This window comes from Psammomys obesus, unplaced genomic scaffold (genome assembly GCF_907164565.1).
Source record: "Psammomys obesus unplaced genomic scaffold, mPsaObe1.curated_primary_1811, whole genome shotgun sequence".
In the NCBI taxonomy this organism is placed as follows: Eukaryota; Metazoa; Chordata; class Mammalia; order Rodentia; family Muridae; genus Psammomys; species Psammomys obesus.
The window spans coordinates 12,882,157-12,909,754 of record NW_026586550.1 but is presented as its reverse complement, the minus strand read 5'-3'; the positions used below and the strand labels follow the sequence as shown (position 1 = coordinate 12,909,754).

Here is a 27,598-nt window from a genome sequence, read left to right as displayed (position 1 = left end):
TCTCCTTGGCAGCCCAGCTACATATTTCTTCATACAAATTTAACCAGTGTTTTAATTAATGCAGTTGTAACTTCTTGTCTTTTTTTTTTTTTTTTTTTTTTTTGTCAGAGTTGATATTTTACCAAGTATAGCAACTGCTATGATTCTTAAACAATATTCAAAATTTGGAGAGCCACTACAGAAATGTACTGGAAGGTGGCTGATTAGAAGCCATAATCTATTCCTGTACTGGACTGCAGGAGCTCTAATACCATGGGGAACAAAAAAGACAAGCTCACATGAGTGTTCTGACCACCAGGAGGCCTGATGCCAGAGTAAAGTCACCACAAACAGACATCACAACATTGAGAATCTCTTGTAAAGTCACTTGCTTTATTTTTTGTGGTATGTAAGCCATGTATGTTTTGTGAACTGTTGTTATGTACATGAGATATGGTCAGGAAACAAGATTTATACACTTAAATGCCCACTCCTTTAGAAAAAAATCATCTTGTACATCCAACTCCTCCCTTCAGCTCTACCTACTTAAGTACCCTTCCATCGTCTTCCTGCATGCTTGTCACTTCCCCAAGCTCCCCATCTCTTCCTTCTTTTTTCCTTGTCTCTTTCGAGTGGTGACACACAAGGCTACCACTTGTGAGCATGACTGTTGCTCTTGCCTACCATTGCCTCACATCTTCTCTGATTCCTTCCTGTGTTCTTTCCCTTCCTCCTCCATCATACTCTCAGCATATCATTCTCCTTCTGCCGTACCAACTCACAGAGATTCCTTCTGCATGCTTCTTTACGTTCTGATTAGCTTCAATCAGCAGCTGCCATAACAAGCTTTCTGATTTTTGTTGTATCTTTATGAAAACATTGGGATCCCCTACACACACACACACACACACACACACACACACACAAATACACTTCATCATGGACCACTTTCATCTTCACATTTTCAATGAATGATATATGATGAACCATATATACCATACTAATTATATAGACACATTAACATAACCCAGGAATGTATCTTTGGGAGTTATAAAAATAAAAATAACAAAAAATCCATAAAATATTATAGCCAAACTGAGAATGAAACAATTGGTGATACACAATAATTAAATAATGATGAAGTATAAGTAGTTCAAATCTTTTCATAGTATCCTGCTCTGAACATTTATGAAGAGTTCCATGTCAGTGATTTAAAAGCATGCAGGCTGATTCTTTTGCCGGTCACATTAACACTTAATACCTGTTGGAACAAACAAACAAGAAATGTATTAAACATTTGTTGTCTAAACTTTTCTGTACATAAAGAAACAGGGTGCAGGACATTGAGCCACATAGCCTTAATGCCAACTATTTTATCTTCAGCTGAGGAGGATGGTCCCTAATCCTCAGAGTAGAATGATTGTTCTGTGATAGGGATGATTCCATTCATAATCCCTGAGAACAAATGCACATGCAACTGAAAATGGGACTGTGTCTGCCACTCTTCTGATGTGGTGCTGGCTCTCCTTTTACTTAATCTTCTGCTGTCTCCTCAGAGCACTCGCCCATTGCCTGGGAAGTTTAATGCTGTCTCCTTGATTGCCTGGGAAGTCTAACATTTCTACTTTCTTATGGCAAACACTTTCCAGGGACTTCATCATAAGAGCAAGTTGTAACTTGTCCATAACAGAATAAGGGAAAGTTCTTTAAAAGATCTTGTTAAGGGTGGTTGACAAGAAAACCACAGTATAAGAAGACATTTTAAAATTATAAAACTGAAGAAAACCTTTTTTCTTAGGACACATACACAGGAGATGGGGGCGGGGGGAAGTAGAGGGAGAGAGAGAATGTATCATGGGAAGAAATGCTCTCATTTACCACAGCACAGGGTAACAGGTCTTGGGACTGAAATACTGTATGAATCCTAAGGTGCTAATTTTTAGTTTCATGGGATGAGAATGGGTGTGTGTAATTAAGAATTCTTTAATTACTACAAGCTGGGCCCATATCATAGCATGATTGCTATTGTTTACACAGTGTGAAACATCATTGTTAATATGAATGTATGGACTGCAAACCATTCAAAGAGTGTTTCAGAAAGGAATATATAACAAGATTAAGAAAACACTGGGTTAAAAACTGTCTAATATGGGTTTAGTATGTGGAGAGAAAACATCAGACAGAAGTGTAAGATATTTTTCATTCTTAAAATCTATTTATTTTATTCTCTTTAGAATATAACTTAACTGAAAATATTTAAAAATAAGTATTATATTAATCTAATACATATAGCAGTATTAGATTTTAGCTTTTGACTTCAAAAATTCATCTTATTTGTAACAGGAGCAGAGGGATTGGTAGAGCCTACACGTGACATTTTGTGTGTAGCTAAATATTTTCGTTGAGTAGCTGAGCTCCATCTCTACAGTACTTGCATAGCATTCATAGAACCCTGGATTGATCTTTAGGATTTTCAGGAAATGTTGAATCACAGTGTGATTGGTAGGGTAGAAGAACTGTCTTAAGTGATTCTCATCATACTTAACTATTGTAAATAATAATTAATAAAACAATAAGAACACAAAAATAAAAATATTTCAAAACAATTTGATGAAATATAAAAATAAACATTACATATTAGTTATGGTATTATATTATATTATATTATATTATATTTTATTTTATTTTATTTTATTTTATTTTATTTTATTTTATTTTATTTTATTTTATTTTATTTTATTATGAACATTTTGGACCAAGAGCTATGCTTCTGGTACCTTCTCTAAAGAAGATGTGATATATCCTAAAATGGTATATATATAATATTTTATATATCATGCATGTATTTATGTATTACTATATATATAAAATGGTATATGTATACATATATATATATATGGATCAAGTGAGAAGAATTGATGAGTACTCAGTTGTGTCCTAGGTGTGGTGTAGGTTATGTTATATAAACAATCTTTATGATAGTACTATTACTTGGTTTCTATACCTTATTTATTATGATCAGTCATATGTAACTCATAAGAGTAAGTCAGGCCTTAAACTCAGATCTCGGGTCTGTTAAACATCAAAATGCTTGAGTATGCTCATGTCCATGTTCTTTAATAAGGATTCTAATGTTTTATATCATAGCATTATCTCAATATAAGTGGTTTTCCTGTGGTAATTGCTGAGAAATCTTTTTTTTCAAACTGTAACCTGTGAGCTTTCATGGAGATTGAAAGTGCTATGCATGCTGGCAGAGGAGAAAAGCAATCCTCAGTGTCAGCCACCTGTGAACCCTACTATCTACAATAATGACCTACCCACCAAGATACGCTGACTAGTACAATAATGGCATTGATATCACAGGTGTAAAACTACTACTTTTTTTAATTTAAGGCCCACTTCATGGTATGAATTCATACACAACACGACACTGTCAATGATGTCAAGAACCTGTGGCTAGACAGCTTATAGGCCAGGGACAAAACCTAGTACTATTATTCTGCAAATGCACATTACTAGATAGTAATTAACACAGAGACCCACAGTTTATCATTGAGCACAGAATTAGAGACTTCCAATCAAATGGGCAGCTTAGGTCTCGTGTGTGTCCTCTAGTCAGGAAAGTGGGGACTGCATCAGACACAGACTTACTTGACAGCTTTTTTATCACTTTCCCTAAATGGAATGTCTAACACACACCTCATCTCAAGATTCAGTAATTTATGTGGAATGTGGGGGGGGGGGGCAGAATGTTTTTAAGAACCAGAGATGAAAGATGATTTCAAGGAAAGTATGTATGATGACTAGCTAGTTTTTTGTCAACTTGACACAAAATAAAGTCATCTGAGAGGAGGGAACCTCAAATGAGAAAATTGCCAGATTGGCCTGAGGATAAATCCATGGAGCAATTACTTAATGATTGATAGAAGAGAGCCTAGTTCATTGTAGGCAATGCCACCCATTAGTAGGTTGTTGTGAGTTCTGAGTCCTCCATGAGGAGCAAGCCTCAAGAGAGGAGCAGTCCTCCAGGGCCTTAGCATCTAGGTTCCTGCCTTGAGCTCCTGCCCTGCATTCATTTATGAGGGAGTGTGACCCTTCATTATGATGGAGTATACTGAAATAAACCCTTTTCTAATCAAGTTTCTTTTGGTCATTGTGTTTTGTCACAGCAACTGAAACCCAGCTAAGACACTGTATTTCCCAAGCACAATAAGGCATAAGAATGTGCAGACCTTACGCATGCTGTCACAATATCTGAGAGTACGTGTGCATGTGCCTTATTGTATCTGGAAAATACAGTGCCTTAATTAGGGATTCAGTAGGTAGGTACCGAAGTAGATAGGTATATAGGTAGGCACATACATATATACATACATACATACATACATACATACATACATACATACATACATAGGTACATCGACAGGACACAAAAGTTGGGTGAGCAGGGAAGGGTGGGTGGATCTGGGAAAAGTTGGAGGAAGAGATTAATAGATTAAGACTCTCAAAGAACCAATAAAAAGTGATACTAATCTACAGCTAATGAGGTTAACATATTGTAAAGACCTCTTTATATTCAAATTTACTTGTATACTCAGTAATTGTGTGTCTCTACCTGACAGTTTACTCTGTAATATCATTTAAAATATTAAAATATTGAGATAAAACTCTAAACCTATGGAAATTTTCAAAAGTTTTCTATAAGTTTAAATGGAAAACATAAGTGAGAGGAAAGAATTGTTTTGTTGTTTTCTTTTCTTTTCTTGTTATTTTTCTGTGGCACTCTAGGGAGTGGACCAACTCTTTTCAGGGTAGTTGATAATGCCTGACATTTGACAAAATACAACAGTTTAAGCTGTTTGAGAATTTGGTTTCTGAGACACAATGAGAGACAAGTTTCACTTAGGTTTTCAGAAAGATAGTAGATGTGGAAAGTAAACAACCAGATTTTCAGGTCCACATGACAAACCATGTGTTTCGCTCTTTCTTGACACTGTCCACACCTGACCCTGAACACAGTGGTTGGACAGGCATTGCACAAAGCATTCTAGGCTTGGGCAACATCATTGCGTTTTCCAGTAGTAACAAACCTGTGTTGTGGGGGTGTAGTCATGGTGGACGATTTCATCAAAATTGTTCCAAGAAATCCTCACGCTGGCAATGGAAACACTGCCTAATCCCCAGATTTCAATGTAGCCTAGGTACAAAGGTGCCGTGCCGGTGATGTAATTGTTAAAAATGCCATCTTGCTGCAATGTATTCTGTCAAGTTAAAAATAAAACAGAAAAGAACAAATATCAAAATCAGTTCAGTTTTGTTCTTTTGTTTTGTTTTGTTTTGTTTTAGGCATAATGTGAAACATTGACAGCCTGAGTCAGTACCTTATGTTCTCAGATAGGGAAAACCATGACCTCATCTGCCAAGACAGCAGAAGCCTACTGTCCCTTCATGGTGGCAGTCACACTCACCTGGTTGATGAAAAACCTGCCCAAGTAGTACCGTTTTGTTGTATCTGCAAACAGACAAAGGGTCAGATGTGAACTGGGCCTGTGTGATAGGCTTCTAATTACTGATTTGTCTTAGCTGAAACTTGGGGGTATTTTTGTTTTGTTTTTCTTCATTACATTGAGTTTGATTTTGCAATGGAAGTTCTCTCTATGGAAATTAATCAGGTTCTATACCTTTCCCCCAAATGGACACACATGTTTGAAATGAGCAGTAACTGTACTTGTCCAGTAGTTACCTCATAAAAACCACCTAACCCTACCTCAAGTCACTTTCTCACAGTCTACTATTCTCAAGATCTTCCTAGTCACCTCAGAATTTCCAGATTCCTTTGGCTAGAAGCACACATCCACACATGTTAATACACTGTGCCTTGCTTCATCTTAGGTAATAATGGGTGGTTTTTGAATGTGATCTCTAGGAAACGTAAAAAAAAATCTGGGAAATCATGGTGTTTGGCTGTTTGGTGGAGCTGATGAAGAAGTCAGGTTGCTGGGAACCAGCTCCTCTCTGGGCTCCCACTCACTGCCTCCCCAGTGCTGGCCTCTTCCTTATTTACTCTCCATTCCTCCATGAACCACTGCCCTCCCTAGAACTGTGCTGCCCAAGGCAGAAAGCACCATAAAAATTTAGCTGTGTAAATTTAAATGAATATATATTAAATAAGCGTCAGTACCTCAGACGCCCTTGAGTGTCCATTAACACCCGTGCCTACAGCTGCACTGAGCAGCAGAAGCTCCTTGTGGCTACAAGTTCTACTGTGCAGTAAAGAGTAGTTGAGTCATCCTCCTGCGAGGTTACCAGCACCCATAAATTGTGATGGATAGCCCCTCACAAAAATAGCACATTTAGTACTGTCTCATGTAATTGGAGAATGTGCGTAAATCTCATGAAAGTGTACCTCAGCTGAACAGCAGGAACCTCACCCACAGTGTGGTCAGGGACCCCAGCCAGCCTCTACTTACCAATGCTCTTTCCATCATCCCAGAAAAGCCAGCCCTCAGCAAGTCCCTCATCGTTCAAGGCAGCCTTGAGGCCTATAAATTTCTGACGGCTGTGGTGGGCAGGGAGAGACACATTAGTAAAAACACTGTCACAGTCACGGGCCATCAGGTTTCACAGGAACAAAGGAGCAAAATGAAATGTTTCCTAAGGTGGAGAGTGGCTTCTCATGTAAGAAAACTCTAAGAACAGGCTCTATATGCATGCAGATATAGCTCGACCACTGCCTGTCCCAAATGGATGACTTCACAAAGCATCCATTGGGTAATTTCCCAATGAGGCTCTTAAATTAAAGGCACATAACTGGCTTCTTTCTTTCCTGAGGCTTCCTTTCCTTTTAGGCTCTTCATGAGGACCAATGGGTTTTGAGCCTGATATCAGGACCATATGTATTTAATGAATGCATGTCTGTCCTCTTCCTAGGCCTGTGACTCAGTGAATCACATAGTTTAATAAAGACCCCCCCTTCCTCATCTGAGGAATGGAGACAACAACTCAAATGATTTTGTTTCTTATTAATAAAGAGAAGTAGGAAATCATGAAACAAAGCTCTTAAAACTGGTCTTAAAAAACAAAGACAAAAACAAACCTGGCCTAGTCATAGGCATGCAGCAAGCTTTTACTTGATGTTAGTGATTGATAACTCACATAGAAACTGAGGTCAAGACCTCTTAAGGTCTACTTTAAGGTAAAGCAGCCTCTGGTATCAGTTGTCACAGGTTAAATCATTTCCAGCAATGGTTTGTTCTTAAGGAAAGAGTTGAAGATTCCAAAAGTATGAATTCTGACTACCTCCATTTTAACTTACATTATTGTGTCACTTCTTAAACCTGCAGTTTCACACACTTTGACCTAAAATAGCTGATAAAACTTATTCAGAGTCTGAAATTTTTAAAAAGTTCAAATACAAAAAATGCAAAAAAAAAAAAATAGAAAAAAGAAAATTCAGTGGAAATACTCTCAGACTTCACTCAAGGCATGAGGCGCCTTCTCCACACATGCTCACTGCTATACAAAGCAGAACCCTAATCCCACCCTTCCACCATTCACCTTAACTGGGTGTTCATGGCTGGCTCCTGCCAGGGAAGAATGTAGCCGCCACGGATGTGAAGATTAATGTGCTCAAGAGGGGCTTGCAAGGTCTTCCACTGCCCTTTTGCCTGAATATCTACCCCCTGTGGGAAAAGGAGGGGAGATGATGAGAGATACACACATCCCTGAGCAGTGAGCTCAGCAGAAATCCCAGCCACCTTCTGAACTTGTCTCCTGGTCCCCACCATTCAACACACACCGGCTCTGCCTTCTACATCCACCTGCTCCATAGGAAACACCCTAAAGAATACTTTCATGGCTATATCTTGAATATATGTCTTCTCCGACACATTTGCCTTGCCTCATGTGACATCCTTATCTTCCTCATGTGGTAGTCCTTATCCTGCCACATGTGAAGTTCAATACTGCTTCATACCTGAGACTTGTACTCTGACTTGAGTTATAAACCTCAGCTCCTTTTATGTTTTCTCAACTATGGCAGAACTTCTTGGTGTTAGTACCATTGGTGGGTTGCTGGCTTGAATCAAATAATTACTTGTAGTTCCCCTGCCACAGTCTACCATGAAGCTGGGCTTGAGTCATGGTACTCGGCAGTCTGATCCTATCCTTTTTAACATTAAACAATGTTGTTTCTTCCCACTAAAGGACAGTAGTATACCATCTCTACATTCCACACTGCGTTTTCATAAAAGTTTTTGAAAAGCAATCATTGGTTCATCATTACATTGTTAACCCCAAATGGAAAAGTACCCAGCATTCCAAATCCTAGAACTCAGCAGAGATCTGGACAAGCCTAGAACTCCAGTAGTTTACCAATATGCCTAGGGTACAGATGTTAAGGTGTCCACACTCTCAGGTCCAAGGAAAAGCAAGGCTACCATTACAGTGAGGACCCTCCTTATACTATGGGCTCTGAGTGGCCCCCTGCTTAACTCCAGTATAAGCTCTGACACATTCAGGACTGTTAAAGTATAGGACAGTCAACATGTGAATTCAAGACCATGTGAAGGTCACTTAAGGAAAATAGCTGCTCTCTCCCTTCAGGGCCCTAGTGCTGGATTGAAAGCACACAGTTGAATATTAGTGCATTCTCATACTTAAGAAAACCAGCCAGCAACTGAGAAGAAGGAAAACAAAAAACTCAGTGCTCCTAGAATGGAGAAACTCCTTTGCACTTGTTGAGATGTTGCCGAGATCCACTGCAATGTGCTTGAATAAGAGAGGGTAGTGCATAGCCCTACTTCTGACCTTCCTGCTTCTTGCTCTCCTCAGAAAGTCAGAAGAGATGGGCTAGTTAGAGGACAAGGATGCTCCTTTCCTTTTATTCTCCCCTAAGAATTAAGCTCTGTCTTCTATATGTTCTTCAAGAGATCACCTCTGAAGTGTCTTCTCAAGACCCTTCTCTCCCAGCTTGTCTTCCATGATCATTATGGCCCAGATATCTGCAACAGAGTGCCCCGTGGTTGCCTTTGTAAGTGAACACGTGCTGTTCAGGCATGTAGATGAGTGCTCACTTATTATGTAATTATATGTAGGAGCTGTTGTTGAGTATCTATACCTGTGGATCATTTGACCACTTTGAGAGCCAAATGAACTTTTCACAGGGGTTGCCTAAGACAATCAGAAAACACAAATATTTACATTATAATTCATAAGAGTAGCAAAATTACAGTTATGAAGTAACAACAAAAATAATTTTAAGGTTGGGGATCACCACAACAGGAGGAGCTGTATTAAAGGATGGCAGCATTAGGAAGGTTGAGAAGCAGTGAGCTATACTATAGAAGCAGATATTTAATAGACAGAAGCAAAGGCCTCTATACATGGTTTCCAGGGCAAGTGTTTGGTGTGAGATCTGTGTGATGCAAAAAATATGTACTTCTCAGAAAGGGGGAGTTCTCCTCCTCCACCATATGTTCCCAGCCTATCAAGTCTCATCAGGACTGTCTGTGTCTTCTTCTGTGGCCTGGTAATGGACCCCCCACCAGGGGGAAGTGATCTAAGAGCAGGCAACAGAGTCCATGTCAGAGACAGACTCTGCCAGGGAGGGGAAGAGGGAGGAAGAGAGAGGGAGGGTGGGACCGGGAGGGGACTACAATCAGAATGTAAAGTGAATAAATTATAAAAAAAAAAAAAAAAACAAATTTCAATAAAAAAGAGAGGCATTGAGCCTTGGTCTGATGTTAGAACAAAAATCGTACTCTACTGTTGTCAGCTTCAATAAAGAACATTTAGAAAACTTACTGTGTAGTAGTCATACCAGCGAGCATTGGGAAAATATGCATTAACGGTTCTGGCGTTCTGAAATTAAACATAAACAAGGTGTCAGTTCCTCTTGTCTGGGTAAGAGGAACCACTGTAATGTAGAAAAGAAGTTAGAACAGAATTGATAGCCTTGAGTTTCACTATCCTGAGATCAGCAATAACAGGGAGGCTACTTCCTTCTACTCTTTTCAAATGAAAAATTTCCTAATCAACAGCCCCTACAAAGTCCCTTGGAATGTAAACTTGGATCACCCTTTCCTTACAAAAACATCCTAAGTTGATTCTAGCAAGACAGACACTCATGTTTGGCTACGCAGCAAAAGAAAAATTCTAGGTATAGTAAGGTCTGAGTAATACTAAATAGCCAGTCTTTAATCAGAAATCCAATTATTATCAAAGAAAGTTAAAAAAAAAAGACATTAGCTGTTCACAGGTCCCCTTACATGAGGAAGTGAAGATCTATCCAGCAGCAATGAGGTCGCAACTCAAAGCAGTTCTCCCAACAATCTCTGTTTTCATGGTGAAAGAACTGGCTGCTTACAGTGAATTCTGTAAGCACAGTCTGCGCCTGTTCCCAAGCTCCTTATACTAAATAGGGGATCCTATACTTTCAAACATAATACAAGGCTATTGTTTGCTTCAGTGTCCCATGGAGCAGAATTGTTTGGATAACTAGAGAGAGAGATAGATAATTGGAGGGTAACCCTCCAAGTGGTTGCTTGATTCTGCTGAGAAAGTTACGAGAATTTAGGGCTGATTCTTCACAGTTTTAAGAAAAATTGGTGGAACAGGAATGGGTAGAAGAAAAAAGATTTGTTACAGTTCTGTCCATAACTGGAAAGAGAGAACTTTCTGTCTCCACCTTGCCAATAGTGGTGGGCTTATGTAAAGAAGAGATAAAATACATGTGAGGAAACATCTGAATGAGGATTTTATGTTGAGTCCATGTTATCAGGATCAGGAGTTAAACTTTCTGCAGTGAGAGAATAGCCTTCTCCGGCCCCCTTGGCATCATGGGTGGCCTTACTTCACCTTAACTGTCTGTACAGTTTTGTTTTTGTTTTTTTTGTTTTTTTGTTTTTTTGTTTTTTTTTTTTTAATTTCTTGGCTCAGTTACAAGAAGGAAGAAAAAGAAAAGTTGGAATGAGAAGACCCTGGGATCCTCGATACATAAGACTTCTCCTCTCCATGCTTGCTCAGCATGACAGATGGTAAAAGGTGCTTCTACCCTTAAAGCCCCCCATACTCACAGGCTCCAGCACAGGGCTGACTAGGAAGGCTGGACCCAGCAGGAACTGTTTGTCTATGCTCCAGGTCTCTCGGTCTGACACAAATCTAGAAAGAGGAATTGAGGTGTCAGATCCCAACAAGGTCCCATGCTAAGATCCTGAAGAACTCCTCGAGTCTAGACTCAAGCCAGAAATGCTGCTGTACCCAGCAGTGTCTTTATTCTATTTTACTCAGGTCATATAGACGAGACTCCCCTACAAGCCAGTTTTCTCAAACTTCAGAAGGTACTCAGCCACTCTGGCTCAATAAAATATCTACATTTTTCTTCAGCATAGCATATTTTAAATATAGGGATAGATCTCATCCCTCAAACTCCCCCATGGAACATCCACTTTAGTGATATTAATAAATTTTGTCTACATAAACTACACAAGATAAGATGGTCTTTGCATGTCCAAATAAAAAAGAAACTGTATTTTTGTCTCTTATATTTAAATTTTTATTTTGTTAAAAAATGTACCTTCTGTGTAAATACCTTCTATCTATATAAAAATCAGTTTTAAGGGAGAATGAAGTATGCTCTCTGCTTAGAGATCTCATAACAAAAGAGACTGATGCCTTCAATGAGAAAGAATAGTTACACCATCCATCTCCCATCCAGCAGTGTGAATGAGTCATCCATTGGTCAATAGGATTCCTGCTCAAAACTCACTCATGGAGAAGAGGCCGCACGACTGTGCTGCCCTCCGTGTGGGCCTTGTACATCAGGGTGTAGAGATATGGCAGCAGGGTGTATCTGGTCTGCAGCACACTTCTGGAAATATCCTCAAAGGCGTCATCCCAGGACACAGGGTCTTGTCTCTACAGAAAAAGAAAAGTTCTGTTCAGAGCACAGCTGGAACTTTCAAGGGACTTATGAAACCTTATCCCAAATGTTTTCAATCAACTGGACTCAAAACAATTGCATGTGAGATCTCAAGATAGGGGCCTAACAGAGTTGTCCACTGAGAGTCACTACCCAGCAACACCTCAGAACAGATGCTGAGACTCACAGCCAAACAATGGGAAATACTTAGGGAGTCTTGTGGAAATGTAGGAGGAAAGAGAAAAGGACTGGAAAGAGAAAAGGCTGGTAGAGGAGGAGGGATAGGGCTACAACAAGGATGCAACATGAACCCTCCTCCATTTCTGGGGGAATGTAAACTTGTCCAACCACTTTGGAAATCAGTCTTGTACTTCTTCAGAATAGGAATACTACTACCTTGAGATCCTGCTTTAACACTCCTAGGCATATACCCAAAATGTGCCCCATCATTCAATAAGTACATTTACAGAACCATATTCATAGCAGCTCTATTCATAATAGTCAGAATCTGGAAACAACCTAGATATCCCTCAACAGAGGAATGGATACAGAAAGTATAGTGCATTTACACAATGGAATACTACTCAGCAATTAAAAACAAGGAAATCATGAAATTTGAAGGCAAATGGTGGGAAATAGAAAAGATCATACTGAGTGAAGTAACCCAGAAGCAGAAAGACACATATGGTATATGATATATACTCACTTATAAGTGGATATTAGCCATATGATATAGGAAAGATGAACTAAAATATATAGCCTTAAAGAGGCTAAACAACAAGGAGGACCCTAGAGAAGATGCTTAATCCTCATTCAGAAGGGCAAACAGGATAGACATCAGAAGTAGGAAAAGACAAGGAACAGGACTGAAGCCTTCCACAGAAGACCTCTAAAAGACCAACCAAGGACCATGTATGGATATAACCTAGAAACTCTGCTCAGATGTAGCCTGTGGTAGCTCAGTAACCAATTGGTTTCCCATAGTGAGGGGAACAGGACTATTTCTAACAGAAACTCAATGACTGGCTCTTTGGCCTCCCCACCCCCCAAGGGAGGAGCAGTCCTGTTAGGCCACAGAGGAGGGCTTTGCAGCCAGTCCTGAAGATACCTGATAAAACAGGATCAGATGAATGGGGAAGAGGTCCCCCCTATCAGTGAACTTGGCAAGGGGCACGGTGGAGATGAGGGAGGGAGGGACTGGGAGGGAATGAGGGATCTGGACACGGCTGGGATACAGAGTTAATAAAATGTAACTGATAAGAAAAAAATAAAATTAAAAAAAAAAGACCCTTCCTACCAGGGTATCAAAGGAGATACTGACACTCATAGGCAAACTTTGGATGCAGTGCCAGAATCCTCATGGAAGAAGAGGAAGATAGAAAGACCTCGAGGGGACGGGAACTCCACCAGGACAACAACAGAGCCAAAACACCTGGATCCAGGAGGGCCTGCAGAAACTGATTCTCCAACAAAGGACTATGCATGGAGAGGACCTAGAACCACTGCTCAAAGAAAGCCCATTGGCTGCTCTGTTTCCAAATGGGTTCCCTAGTAAGGGATACAGGGGCTGTCTCTGACATGAAATCAGTAGCTCTTTGATCATGTCCCCATGGGGGGTGCAGCCTTGCCAGGCAAAGAGGAAGATGATGCAGCCAGCATTGATGAGACCTGATAGGCTAGGGTCAGATAGAAGGGGAAGAGATCCTCCACTATCAGGGGACTAGGGAAAGGAAATAGGGGGAAAAGAGGGAGGGTAGGTGGGTGGGAAAGAAAGGAAATGAGGAGGGAGATGCAGCAGGGATACAAAGTGAATGAATTGTAATAAACAAATATATAAATTAATTAATTTTAAAAACTCAAAAAATTTTAAAAAGAAAATAAATTCATACAGTTGAAGACTCTTAAAAAAAATAAAAGAATATTCTTAGTACTTGGAAAATAGCCAAATGACTCCATAAGATATTCTTTACGTAACATATCAAAAATGCTTTGTAAATATATGGAATCATCAAAATAATATTGAAGAATATAGCTTATAAGAAGAAGGCTTAATGGCTTTGAAGATGTCCCCAAGGAACGCAGACAGCAGGGATGTTCTCAGGACCTGGGGTGGCATTTCCAGTGACACAGTATAGGGGAGAGAGCTGACAGCCTACCCTGGTCCCAATGGTGTTGTGGTTCCTGGAGAAGGGGTAAAAGGCACCCAGCTGCATCCAGCGAACACACATCTCATATTCAGCATCTTGGAAGAACCCACAGATGTCTGCCCCAGTCTGAAACAACAAGGAACAAGGTGAGCTCCTGCTGCTTTCTCTGAGATCCTGCCACCCTGCTAGGGAGGAGGAGCATGCAAAGGACACTTACATAGGAAATGCCAAAGAGGCTGAACTCCATCATGCCTGCAATGAGAGGTGCAGCAGGGTCAGGACAGACACTCATCCTCTGCTTCCTCCCCCTTCCCCAAGGACCCTACTCCCAGCCCTGTCTGCAGAAGCCCTGGGCTCAGCCCACACACCAATGATGGATTTCCCCAGCTGGTCCCAGGCAGCTGTGTTGTCTCCCAGCCAGTGTCCTGCCCAGCGTCCAGAAGAGGGGAATGTGGAGCGGGTGATGACGATCCCTCTCTCTCCTGTCACCTCCTGCACAGCTCTGGTTGGGAAAATGGGGAGATAATTTGAGGGCAGGGCAAGGGAAGGCCCAGATCTTGTCAAATGAAACCTTAGGGCTTAGGAGGCTGAGGGCTCTGTTGGCTGATAGAAACAATAATACTGATGACTTTTCACAGTGGTCAGCTAACGACTTCACATTGTGCTAAACCCATTGCACTGTCCCCAAATGCTAAGCAATCATAAGATCTATCTACATATCCTTTTGGCGTTTGGTTTTTTTTACAACTGATGAGCTAAACTTTAGTAGTCTGTAATTGTGTAAATTGTATTATTTACTGAGGTCACCAATTGGGACTATGCTAATTCAGTAGACTACTCTTAGATCATACAACAACAATGGCTAAAATCTCAATAGGCATGATCCACTTTTACAAGAAAATAGATCACAGCACCCTGTTTACCTTTACATCTGATAACTAATGCAATCACATCACCAGCCTGCTACATTGTATAATAATTTCTCCCATCTCCATGCAAATGGCCCTCAAAAGAATGATTAGTTTCTCAGTGCTGAAACCTGCACTCCCAGTCTTAAGCAGAGAGCTGTCTCCATGCTCAAGTACCCTTTAGTTAAGAAATAAGGTGTTCTAGGCCCGCAGCTCTCAACCTGTGGGTCACACACACCCCTTTGGGATATTCTAAGACCATCAGAAATATCAGATGTATATTTATACTGCAATTCATGATGGTTGGGTCACCACAACATGAGGAACTGCGTTAAAAGTCACAGCCTTAGGAAGCATGAGGACCACTGCTCTAGACAATGAAACACTGAGTTCTTCTCAAGCTCTAGAATGGGAAATAGAAGGAAGTACAGGGTAGTTACACCAGCCACTGGACATTCCCCCTGATAATGCCAACTACAGAAAAGTGTGCCACTCACTCGTAGGTGGGTCTGGTCTGGGACCAGCCATACAGGCTGTGCACATCATAGTGGCGCACCCGGGAGCCATCAGGAAGGATCTGCTCGCTCTCCATGCACAGCGTCTTGCTGCTCAGGCCCCTGTCCCTGGCTTCCACATCTGAGGGAAGATTTAAGAATGAAAGGCAGTTCTGATTCTGCTCACTGCTGACCTTTTCTCTGTTTTCTAATATCTGTATAAGAAAATGAAAAGGTGTGCCCTGGGCATGTCCTTTTCCCTAGGAGCATGAGAGCACTGCTTAGCCCTGAACTATTCCTACAAGGGTTTTCAACACCAAATCCACTTAAAAACTGTGTGCTCTGTGAAAGAGATCGAGTTATCACACACTTACTGTGGAACACCCCTGAGCTGGATTTTGATGTACAAATCATTTCCTATAACTCCTGTAAGAATTGGATACCTGATATAGGGTTTTCTGAACCTTGGCATAGAAAATTAAAATTTAGAAACACCACATAACAGTGGAAGGACTCACAACCCATACAATAAATTCTAGAACCAATATATAAATACTACAACTCTAAATTTCCTCAACTTCCTGGAAAAGAGAAGCCCTTATTTTATAATCATTGATAGCACATATATTTCTATAGAGAAATAAGCATAAATCTGAAGAACTAACAAATTTATCTTTTAGAATTCTTGCACCTACTATCACTGCTGGATGCTTCCTGTACTGACTATTGAAATTTGCCAACAGGTGCAGGTTCTGGAGCACACACACATGCACAATGTGTTTGATGTGGTTTTGTCTGTGGCGTCATAGAGCACAGCATGAATGAGGCCCTGCCCTTGATGGTGAAGTAATTGTAGCTGCTGGACTCCAGCAGAGATCATCTTTCCAGCCACTGCTACGCAGGGAGAAGTCCAGGGTCCTTACGTGGCATGTAGGGAGGGTGGTTCAGAGTAGCATCACTGCAGCCGGAGGGAACTGCCCCGTTCACAAAGCTGGCAGGTTCATTCATATCCTACAAATGTCAGAGATATGGTTTACACATAAAGATACATCCTGTCAGAGACAAGAAAAAAGTAATGTATAAAGCAGCCAACCTCTAGGGATCCCTAGAAATGCTTCCCTGGGAGAACCACCATTGTCTGGAAGAGGGGGGAGAAACTGGCCAGAAAGTACAATTTAGCACTTCAGATCAAGAAAGCTTCCAGTAATCACCACAGATTTGCAGTGACATTTCAGAGGACCTAAGGACTAAGAAGAACCAGAACTACACAACTTTCTGCCAAGGAAGTACAGGCTAGCATACCCACAGTCTTCCTGAATTATTATCATTTTCTTGACTACACCAAAAACACTATGTCTATCCATGAGTACACGGACATACACACACTTACAATCCACAGGCCATCAAACTTCAAGCTCTTTGCTGGATTCTCAGGGTTGTTGTGCAGTTCTTTAATCTCCTTCTTCCACCACAGCTCAGTGGAGTCACGGAAGAAGTCTGGGAAGGCCACATAGGCTCGGTATTGCTGTTAAGTAACAAAATCCACCCATCACAAATGAACACACCAGACAGCAAATATTCCTAAGAACTTAACTCAAAGGCATCTTTGTACTGTGTGGTGGTAAATGATGTTAGCCAGGATAGAATCTAACCTTACTTTAGAAACATTAAGGGCAGAGATAAGTAAGCACAAACCACACACCTTTCTTCCAATATTTCAAAATTTCCACAGACAGCTTTTTTTTTTCCATGTCAACCCTCTGAACTCACGATTGCATGTTAAGGATTCTCAGTCCTCAAAGTGCACCCCTATTTCCTAATGACTCTCCTGAGACAAAGTAGGCACGAGTGAACCTCCATAGGGTCAAGTCATTTATCTGGTACACAATGTCAGAGTGGATAGAAAGACTGGGACTGATGGAATAACAATTCATTATACCGGGCTACCTCCTATGTATCTCTGTTATCTATGACTTCAAAGAACATTTAAAACCCATAATCTTATGCTAGTCAGGGCAAGAAGACTTAAGGAAGGAGCTCCATCCTGCCTTTCTCTTCATCTGCTCTCAAATAATAAAAGCAACGTTTATAAGAAAATTGGATCCAGGGTATCACTCCTTAATTGCATGACATAAAGTACCTTGGTGTAACCCTAACCAAGCAAGTCAAAGACTTGTATGAAAAAAATTTCAAGTCTCTGAAGAAAGAATTAGAAGAAGATATCAGAAGATGGAAAGATCTCCCATGCTCATGGCTTGGCAGGATTAATATAAGAAAAATGGCCATCTTACCAAAAGCAATCTACAGATTCAATGCAATTCCCAGCAAATTACCACCATAATTCTTTACAGACCTTGAAAGAAAAATTCTCAACTTCCTATGGAATAACAAGAAACCCAGAATTGCTAAAACAATCCTCTACAATAAAAGATCTTCTGGAGGTATCTCCATCCCTGATCTTAAGTTGTACTATAGAGCAACAGTTGTAAAAACTGCATGGTACTGGCATAGAAACAGAATGGTAGATCAATGGAACCAACAGAAGATCCAGAAATAAACTCACACACTTGTGGACACCTGATCTTTGACAAAGATGCCAAAACCATACAATGGAAAAAAGATAGCATCTTCAACAAATGGTGCTGGTGTAACTAGGTATCTACATGTAGAAAAATGCACATAGATCCATACTTATCACCCTGCACAAAACTGAAGTCCAAGTGGATCAAAGACCTCAACATAAAACCAGACACATTAAATCGGTTAGAAGAAAAAGTGGGGAAGAACCTAGAATTCATTGGTACAGGAGAAAACTTCCTGAACAGAACACCAACAGCACAAGATCTAAGAGCAACAATCGATTGTCCCGACCTGCTGGACTTCAACGGGTTCCTAAAGGGGGGTGGGGTGGAAAGAATGAAGTAGGACAAAGAGACACAAAAAATGAGGCTAAGTCTGTTTATCTGATGAAAGCCTCGTTTATTAGAAATTTTTGCACAACTATATAGGGAGAAGGCAGAAAAAGGGGGAAGGCTTATTTACTGCTGCAGAAGATAGCAAGAGTGCTTTATGGTTTGAGATACCTCACCTGCAAGATACCCGTAAGAATGTTTCCTAAAGATATATCAAGGATGCTCCGAGACTAAGGAGCAGATGTTCTCACATAAATCTATCACCCATGACCTAGGGTTCTAGTGCAGCTGTTGGTAACTTTTCCACTAATTGGCATTGACTCCACTAAATGGCTTTGGCTCATTAATTTGCCTTGGCTTCAGTAAATAGCTTTGGCTCCTGGCAATCAATAAATGGGACCTCATGAAACTGAAAAGCTTCTGTAAAGCAAACAACACTGTCATCAAAACAAAACAGAAAGGGGAGGGAGGGTGGGATTGGCAGGGGAGGAGGGAGGGGCTTATGGGGGGATACAAAATGAATAAAGTGTAATTAATAAAAAATTAAAAAAAAAAAACGACAGCCTACAGATTGGGAAAGGATCTTCACCAACCCTTTATCTGACAGAGGGCTAATATCCAGTATATATAAAGAAGTAAAGAAGCTGAAAAGCAACAAACCAAGTAATTCAATTAAAAAATGGGGAACAGGGAGGAGCCAAGATGGTGGCGCCGGGAGAGTACTGTGTCTGAGAAGCCGGACAGCACTCTTCCTGCAGCGACCAGGAGACTGAACTCTGGGCCCTAAAACTACAGTGATTGTGTTTCCCAGGTGAGGGGAGACTCCCACAGCATGGGAATCGGTCGGCTCCACTCTCGGGCTGCCCAGCCAGAACCTGGAAGAGATCCCGGGTAATGTGGGCTTTGGATCTCTGGTCAGAGCCACATGCCTATGTGTCCTGATCACTTTCCCAGGCTGAGCGGTGGGCACAAGGGAGCCAGAGACTGAGAGTCCCAGTCGCAAAAAAACCCCACGGGGAAGGAAAGTTGCGAGTCACTCAGTCTTTCCCTGGAAGGTCTCACAGACCACAGGTACCCACCACCATCACAACTGAGCTCCTGCCTTGCACACAGCGGCTGCATGCCTAGCTCACTGGTACAGATGAGCTGCGCACCCCAGTGCAACAGAAACTGAGAATCCCTGTCCAGAGAGGGCCCCACAGGGAAGGAAGAAACCGGGCTGCTTAGGTCACCTGAGCGGCTCCGTGCCCAGGTCACCAGTACAGATGAGCTATGCGCCCCAGTGCAACACAGACTGGGAATCCCTGTCCAGAGAGGGCCCCACAGGGAAGGAAGAAACCGTGCTGCTGGGGTCACCTAGGCTTTGCCTGGGGAAAGTCTAGCAGACCACAGATCGCAAACAGGCTAGTAAGCCCAGCCATCACAGATCCGGACCCAAGCAGGGAGCACAGAGTTATTGGGAACCCAGCTCCCGCAGACTAGCAGGCGGGCGCACGCTCCCCCAGCCCAGAGGCCTGCTTTGTACCAACTACTCCTTACAGACAGAACTGTGTGCCCCAAGACACCAGAGTCTTGGAGTCACTGCCTGGAGAAACCTTCACAAGGAACAAGGAACGAAGCAAAGGGGACGGACTTAGGCAACCCAGTATATCCCCGGAAAAGGTCCCACAGACTGGCCCATCCCAGGGAACCGCTGTGCACCAGATAGCCTGCTGTTACCAGGAGAGCAGTACTCGCCCACCACAGATTACCTCTTGGGTTCTGGGGCACAGAGCCCCAACCTCAGACCTATAAAAGACCAGGAACCCTGAGATCAACCCCCAGATACTGCTCCAAAGGGCAACCAGTTATCCCTAACAAAACCGACCAAACCACGGGACACACAGGTTACAGCAGCTGATCACTAAATTTACAGCAAGAAACCCAGAAGGAGGGCAGCTGTCTCCAGGACTTCTCCCGGTGAGAGAAGAGCCCTCTTGACTAATCAGGACCACAGTTACCACCCAGGTCTCAATGCCTGAGGTGAGCTGTAGCAACTCCTGAAAAACACTGGCCATCCAGTGACTATACCCAAAAAGCTGAGAAGGCTTCCTTCAGGAAAAACCATCTTCCTGGCAAAGGGATTCTCTCCACTACAAGAGTCCAGGAACAACCAGAAACTAACTTCAAACAACTAAAATAGCCCAATGGGTAGAGGACAGCGAAAAAGTTCAACCAACAAAAGCCAGAGCAATATGGCATCTCCAGAACCCAGTTATCCAGGGGCAAATAGCCCTAGACACCCCAGCATAATTGAAATTCAAGGAGATGACCTAACATCTATGCTCATGAAGAAGATAACAGAGAAAACAAATAAAATGTGAAAAGAAATAGAGGAAGCTGCAGCCAAACAGTATGTGGCCTTTAGAGAGGAAATGCTTAAATCACTGAATGAAATAAAAGAAACAGTGGATTGTTCAAACAAACAGCTGAAGGAATTGACGGAAAAACATGAAAATACAGTCAGACAGGTGAAGGAAACCAACAAAATAGCTCAAGACCTGACAATAGAATTGGAAAAATTAAAAAAAACCACACACACAATGGAAGAAATTGTGGAGAGAAAGAACTTAGGGAAGAAATCAGGAACTACAGAGGTTAGCATAACCAGTAGGCTACAAGAAATGGAAGAAAGAATCTCAGGTGTGGGAGATACAATGGAGGAAATAGATGTATCTGTCAAAGAAAATGTTAAATCTAAAAAATTCCTGACACAGACCGTCCAAGAAATTCAAGACAACATAAAAAGACAAAACCTAAGAATAATAGGAATAGAGGAAAAAGATTCCCTGCACTAAGGCCCAGAAAATATTTTCAACAAAAATCATTGAAGAAAATTTCCCCAACTCAAAGGAGAGGCCAATAAGAATACAAGAGGCCTATAGAACACCCAATAAATTAGACCAGAAAAGAAAATCCTCCCGCCACATAATAATCAAAACCGTAAATATACAGAACAAAGAAAAACTACTAAAAGCTGCAAGGGAAAAAGGCCAAATAACATATAATGGCAAACCCATTAGAATCACACCTGACTTTTCAACAGAGACTATGAAAGCCAGAAGGGCCTGGACAGATATCAGGCAGACCCTAAGAGAACATAGATGTCAGCCCAGGCTACTATACCCAGCAAAATTCTCAGTCCTCATAGACGAAGAAAACAAGATATTCAATGACAAAAACAAATTTCAACAATACCTACAAACAAATCCAGCATTACAGAAGACACTAGAAGAGAAAATACAACCCAAGAAAACTAGCTACATTCAAGAAAACACAGGAAATAAATAACCCCTCTACAGTAAAACAAAAAGCAACCAAGCACACAACCATATGACCACAGCCAACATCAAATTCAAAGGATCTAAGAGCCACTGGTCATTAATCTCTCTCAACATCAATGGACTCAACTCTCCAATAAAAAGACACAGACTAACAGAATGGATGCATAAACAAAACTCAGCAATCTGTTGCATACAAGAAATACACCTAAGGCACAAAGATAGAAATTACCTGAGGGTAAAGGGATAGAAGACAGCTTTCCAAGCAAATGGATGCAAGAAGCAAGCAGGAATAGCCATTCTAATATCTGATAAAATAGACTTTCAACCAAAATTAATCAAAAGAGATGGGGAAGGACACTTCATACTCATCAAGGGAAAACTCCACCAAGAAGACATCACAATCCTGAACATCTATGCCCCAAATACAAGGGCACCCACATTTGTGAAAGAAACATTGATAAAATTTAAACCACACATAGATCCCCACACACTAATTGTGGGAGACTGCAACACCCCACTCTCAACAAAGGACAGGTCAACTAAACAGAAATTAAACAAAGAAACAATATCTCTGACAGAGGTCATGAATCAAATGGACCTAACAGACATTTACAGAACCTTACACCCAAACACAAAAGAATTTACCTTCTTCTCAGCACCTCATGGAACCTTCTCCAAAATAGACCACATAGTTGTCACAAAGCAAGCCTTAACAGATACAAGAAGATTGAAATAATCCCTTGTATCCTGTCTGATCACCATGGAATAAAGCTGGACTTCAACAACAACAGAACTAGCAAAAAGCCTACACATACATGGAAACTGAACAACTTGCTACTGAATGACAGCTGGGTCAGGGAAGAAATAAAGAAAGAAATTAAAGGCTTCCTAGAACTCAATGAAAATGAAGACACAACATACCCAAACTTGTGGGACACAATGAAAGCAGTGCTAAGAGGAAAGTTCATAGCACTAAGTGCCTTCAAGAAGAAATTCGAGACAGCTCATTCAGGCAACTTAATGGCCCACTTAAAAACCCTAGAAAAAGAAGAAGCAGACACACCAAAAAGGAGTAGACGGCTGGAAATAATCAAACTCAGGGCTGAAATCAATCAACTAGAAACAAATAAAACAATTCAAAGAATCAATGAAACCAAGACCTGGTTCTTTGAGAAAATCGACATGATCGACAAACCCTTAGCCAAGCTAACTAAAAGGCAGAGAGACACCATCCAAATCAACAAAATCACAAATGAAAAGGAGGACATAACTACAGACACTGAAGGAATCCAAACGATAATTAGGACTTACTTCAAAAGTCTATACGCAACAAAATTTGAAAATCTAAATGAAATGGACAATTTTCTTGATCGATTCCACTTGCCAAAGCTAAATCAGGACCAGGTAAATCAATTAAATAGTCCTATATCCGAGAGAAAATAGAAGCAGTCATCGAAAGTCTCCCATCCAAAAAAAGCCCAGGACCTGATGGTTTCAGTGCAGAATTCTACCAGACATTCAAAAAAGAGCTAACTCCAGTTCTCTTCAAACTATTCCACAAAACAGAAACAGAAGGAACATTACCAAACTCATTCTATGAAGCCACAGTCACCTTGGTACCTAAACCTCACAAAGACTCAACTAAGAAAGAGAATTTCAGGCCAATTTCCCTTATGAACATTGATGCAAAAATACTCAACAAAATACTCGCAAACCGAATACAAGAACACATCAAAGATATCATCCACCATGACCAAGTAGGCTTCATCCCAGGTATGCAGGGGTGGTTCAATATATGGAAATCCTTCAATGTGATCCACCATATTAACAAACTGAAAGAAAAAAAAAACACATGATAATCTCCTCAGATGCTAAAAAAGCATTTGAGAAAATCCAACATCCATTCATGTTTAAAGTCTTGGAGAGATCAGGGATACAAGGCACATATCTAAACATAGTAAAGGCGATATACAGCAAGCCTATAGCCAACATCAAACTGAACGGAGAGAAACTTAAAGCAATCCCACTGAAATCAGGGACAAGACAAGGCTGCCCACTCTCCCCATATCTCTTCAACATAGTGCTGGAAGTCCTTGCTAGAACAATAAGACAGTTGAAGGAGATCAAGGGGATACTAATTGGAAAGGAAGAAGTCAAATTATCACTATTTGCAGATGATATGATAGTATACGTGAGTGACCCCAAAAACTCTACTAGGGAAATCCTACAGCTGATAAACACCTTCAGCAAAGTAGCCGGATACAAAATTAACTCAAAAAAATCAGTAGCCCTCCTGTATACAAAAGACAAAAGAGCTGAGAAAGAAATTAGGGAAACAACACCCTTCACAATAACCACAAATGACATAAGGTACCTCAGAGTAACCCTAACCAAGGAAGTCAAAGACTTGTATGAAAAAAATTTCAAGTCTCTGAAGAAAGAATTAGAAGAAGATATCAGAAGATGGAAAGATCTCCCATGCTCATGGCTGGGCAGGATTAACATAGTCAAAATGGCCATCTTACCAAAAGCAATCTACAGATTCAATGCAATTCCCAGCAAATTACCAACACAATTCTTTACAGACCTGGAAAGAAAAATTCTCAACTTCATAACAAGAAACCCAGAATTGCTAAAACAATCCTCTACAATAAAAGATCTTCTGGAGGTATTTCCATCCCTGATCTTAAGTTGTACTATAGAGCAACAGTTGTAAAAACTGCGTGGTACTGGCATAGAAACAGAATGGTGGATCAATGGAACTGAACAGAGGACACAGAAATAAACCCACACACTTATGGACACCTGATCTTTGACAAAGATGCCAAAACCATACAATGGAAAAAAGATAGCATCTTCAACAAATGGTGCTGGTCCAACTAGATGTCTACATGTAGAAGAATAAAAATAGATCCATACTTATCACCCTGCACAAAACTGAAGTCCAAGTGGATCAAAGACCTCAACATAAAACCAGACACATTAAAGCAGCTAGAAAAAAAAGTGGGGAATACCCTAGAACTCATTGGTACAGGAGAAAACTTCCTGAACAGAACACCAACAGCACAGGCTCTAAGAGCAACAATCAATAAATGGGACTTCATGAAACTGAAAAGCTTCTGTAAAGCAAAGGACACCGTCATCAAAACAAACCGACTGCCTACAGATTGGGAAAGAATCTTCACCAACCCTTTATCTGACAGAGGACTCATATCCAGTATATATAAATAACTAAACAAGCTGAAAAGCAGCAAACCAAGTAATCCACTTAAAAAATGGGGAACAGACCTAAACAGAATTCTTGATAGAGCAATATCGAATGGCAGAGAAGCACTTAAAGAAATGCTCAACCTCATTAGCCATTAGGGAAATGTAAATCAAAACAACCCTGAGATTTCACCTTACACCCATCAGAATGGCCAAGATCAAAAACTCAAGTGACAACACATGCTGGAGAGGTTGTGGAGAAAGGGGAGCCCTTTTCCACTGCTGGTGGGAATGTAAACTTGTACAACCACTCTGGAAATCAATTTGGCGCTTTCTCAGACAACTAGGAATAGTGCTTCCTCAAGATCCAGCCATACACTCCTAGGCATATATCCAAAAGAGGCTCAAGTACACAAAAAGGACATTTGCTCAACCATGATTGTAGCAGCTTTATTTGTAATAGCCAGAAGCTGGAAACAACCCAGATGCCACTCAACTGAAGAATGGATGCAGAAACTGTGGTACATCTATACAATAGAATATTACGCAGCAATGAAAAATAAGGAAATCATGAAATTTGCAGGTAAATGGTGGGACCTGGAAAGGATCATCCTGAGTGAGTTGTCCCAAAAGCAAAAAGACACACACGGTATGTACTCACTCATATAGACATACAAAATAGGACAATCCCACTAAAATCTATGCATCTAAAGAAAACAAGCAAGAGAGAGGACTCTAACTAAAAGGTTCAATCCCCACCTGAAAGGCAAAGAGGATGGACATCAGAAGAAGAAGAAAACAGGAAACAACCTAGAAACCTGCTACAGACAGCCTCTGAAAGCCAGAAGAAGAAAACAGGAAACAAACTAGGAACCTACCACAGAGGGCCTCTGAATGCCTCTGCCCTGCAGACTATCAAAGCAGATGCTGAGCCTGATGGCCAACTGTCAGGCAGAGTGAATGGAATTTTACGTAAGAAGAGGGAAATAGTAAGAGCTGGGGAGGACAGGAACTCCACAAGGAGAGTAACAGAACAAGAAAATTTGAACACAGGGAACTTCCCAGAGACTCATACTCCAACCAAGGACTATTCATGGAGATAACCTAGAACCCCTGCACAGATGTAGCCCATGGCAGGTCAGTGTCCAAGTGGGTTACCTAGCATTGGGAAGAGGGACTGCCTCTGACATAATCTGATTGGCCTGCTCTTTGATCACCTCCCCCTGAGGGGGGAGCAGTCCTACCAGGCCACAGAAGAGGACAATGGAGCCACTTTTGAGGAGAACTGATAGACTAAGATCAGAAAGGAGAGGAGAACCTCCCCTATCAGTGGACTTGGGGAGGGGCATGCATGCAGAAACAGGAGGGAGGGTGGGATCGGGAGGGGAGGAGGGAGGGGCTTATGGGGGGATACAAAATGAATAAAGTACAATTAATAAATAAAAAAAAACATTAAAAATATTGGGAACAGAGCTAAACAGAGAATTCTCGATAGAGGATGATCAAATGGCAGAGAAACACTTAAAGAAATGCTCAACATCATTAGCCATCAGGGAAATGCAAATCAAAACGACCCTAAGATTTCACCTTACACCCATCAGAATGTCTAAGATCAAAAATTCAAATGAAAGCTTTAGAAAGCCAGGAGTTTGGGCAAGTATTTTTAGATTGATCTTCATATTCCCTACTGTAATTTTCTTAGAGCCTGAGAAGTAATTTTAAAATAATTTGACATTCTCATTGATTATTTTTCGATTTATGCAACTCAGAAACAGCAAGTATCAATAAACCTTGTATAATAGCTTTCCACTGTTGCTTGTTTGGGATGTTATGGTCTTTGGTATATTTCAATAAATGGTCTCACCTATATTATTCATCATGTTATGAAAGTCAAAGAGCTAAGAATCAGAGCGTCAACAGTGAGAGAATGGGAACCATAAAAAGAAAGCTTGATTTAGGCACTACAATTACTTAGGGTTCAATGTCTACACACAACACAAAATAGAAAGGCTCTGAAGTAAACAGAAAGGGGTCAGGACTCAGAGGTCTGACTCAAAGAAGAAGGTAGAACAAGATTCCATTATGCTGGGGATCTGTATGAGTGGTCTTCTGCTGTGGCTTTTTGTAGAAAATGGATGCAGGACGAAAGGATCTTTACATAACAAACAGGAGACCAAACTCAGATGGTGAGGTACTTCCTGTGGAAGGGGAGGAGATGAGTAATAGAAATAAAGAGAGTTATCAGCTGTGATAAGCCAAAATGGAATCCCTGATGGGATACACGTGGGAAATTAGGCTGTCTGTGTTTTATTAACCTCACTATGTACAGTTTTGATGATCCTCACTGGTGCACTAAAACAAATGACCTACCATGGTCCAAAGACCAAGCTCTGCCTATTCTTTCTATTATCAACTCTTGCTGGATTACGACTGTCCTCCATATGCTGGGTCTTCAGTTTCTAATGCCATGAGTCCACCATATGCTGGGCCTATGATTGCTTACCTCAGTCCACTGCATAGTACTAAGAGGTGTTTCCTGGATCTAATTCTATACTGTAGCATTAAATCTTTGAGCCTCAGGGTCACAAGCCTCCTGTCCACAGTCTTCTTAGCTGTTCTGTTTGTTCCATTCTTGTCTCAGCAATGGCAGACCTGCACACCAGTAACTAGCTCTTCCTCCCCAGACTCACGAAACTGATCTTGCA

At 41.0% G+C, this 27,598-nt stretch overlaps 1 protein-coding gene across 4 annotated transcripts in view; it reads right to left on the bottom strand.

The window, feature by feature from the left end:
* Positions 1–351: 351 nt before the first annotated feature.
* The window catches only part of Mgam (maltase-glucoamylase), a 140,639-nt gene continuing 113,392 nt past the window's right edge, over positions 352–27,598 (bottom strand). For all 4 annotated transcript variants that reach the window (XM_055602126.1, XM_055602127.1, XM_055602128.1 and 1 more), the window contains 14 exons: positions 16,842–16,976; positions 16,375–16,462; positions 15,455–15,593; positions 14,418–14,551; positions 14,267–14,301; positions 14,059–14,175; positions 11,750–11,898; positions 11,058–11,142; positions 9,787–9,843; positions 7,540–7,664; positions 6,453–6,541; positions 5,451–5,494; positions 5,073–5,243; positions 352–1,240 (listed from right to left, as the gene is read on the bottom strand). In XM_055602126.1, coding sequence (XP_055458101.1) covers positions 1,166–1,240; positions 5,073–5,243; positions 5,451–5,494; positions 6,453–6,541; positions 7,540–7,664; positions 9,787–9,843; positions 11,058–11,142; positions 11,750–11,898; positions 14,059–14,175; positions 14,267–14,301; positions 14,418–14,551; positions 15,455–15,593; positions 16,375–16,462; positions 16,842–16,976 — 1,443 coding nt within the window. In that variant the 3' untranslated portion in view covers positions 352–1,165. The remainder of the gene's footprint in view (positions 1,241–5,072; positions 5,244–5,450; positions 5,495–6,452; positions 6,542–7,539; positions 7,665–9,786; positions 9,844–11,057; positions 11,143–11,749; positions 11,899–14,058; positions 14,176–14,266; positions 14,302–14,417; positions 14,552–15,454; positions 15,594–16,374; positions 16,463–16,841; positions 16,977–27,598) is intronic.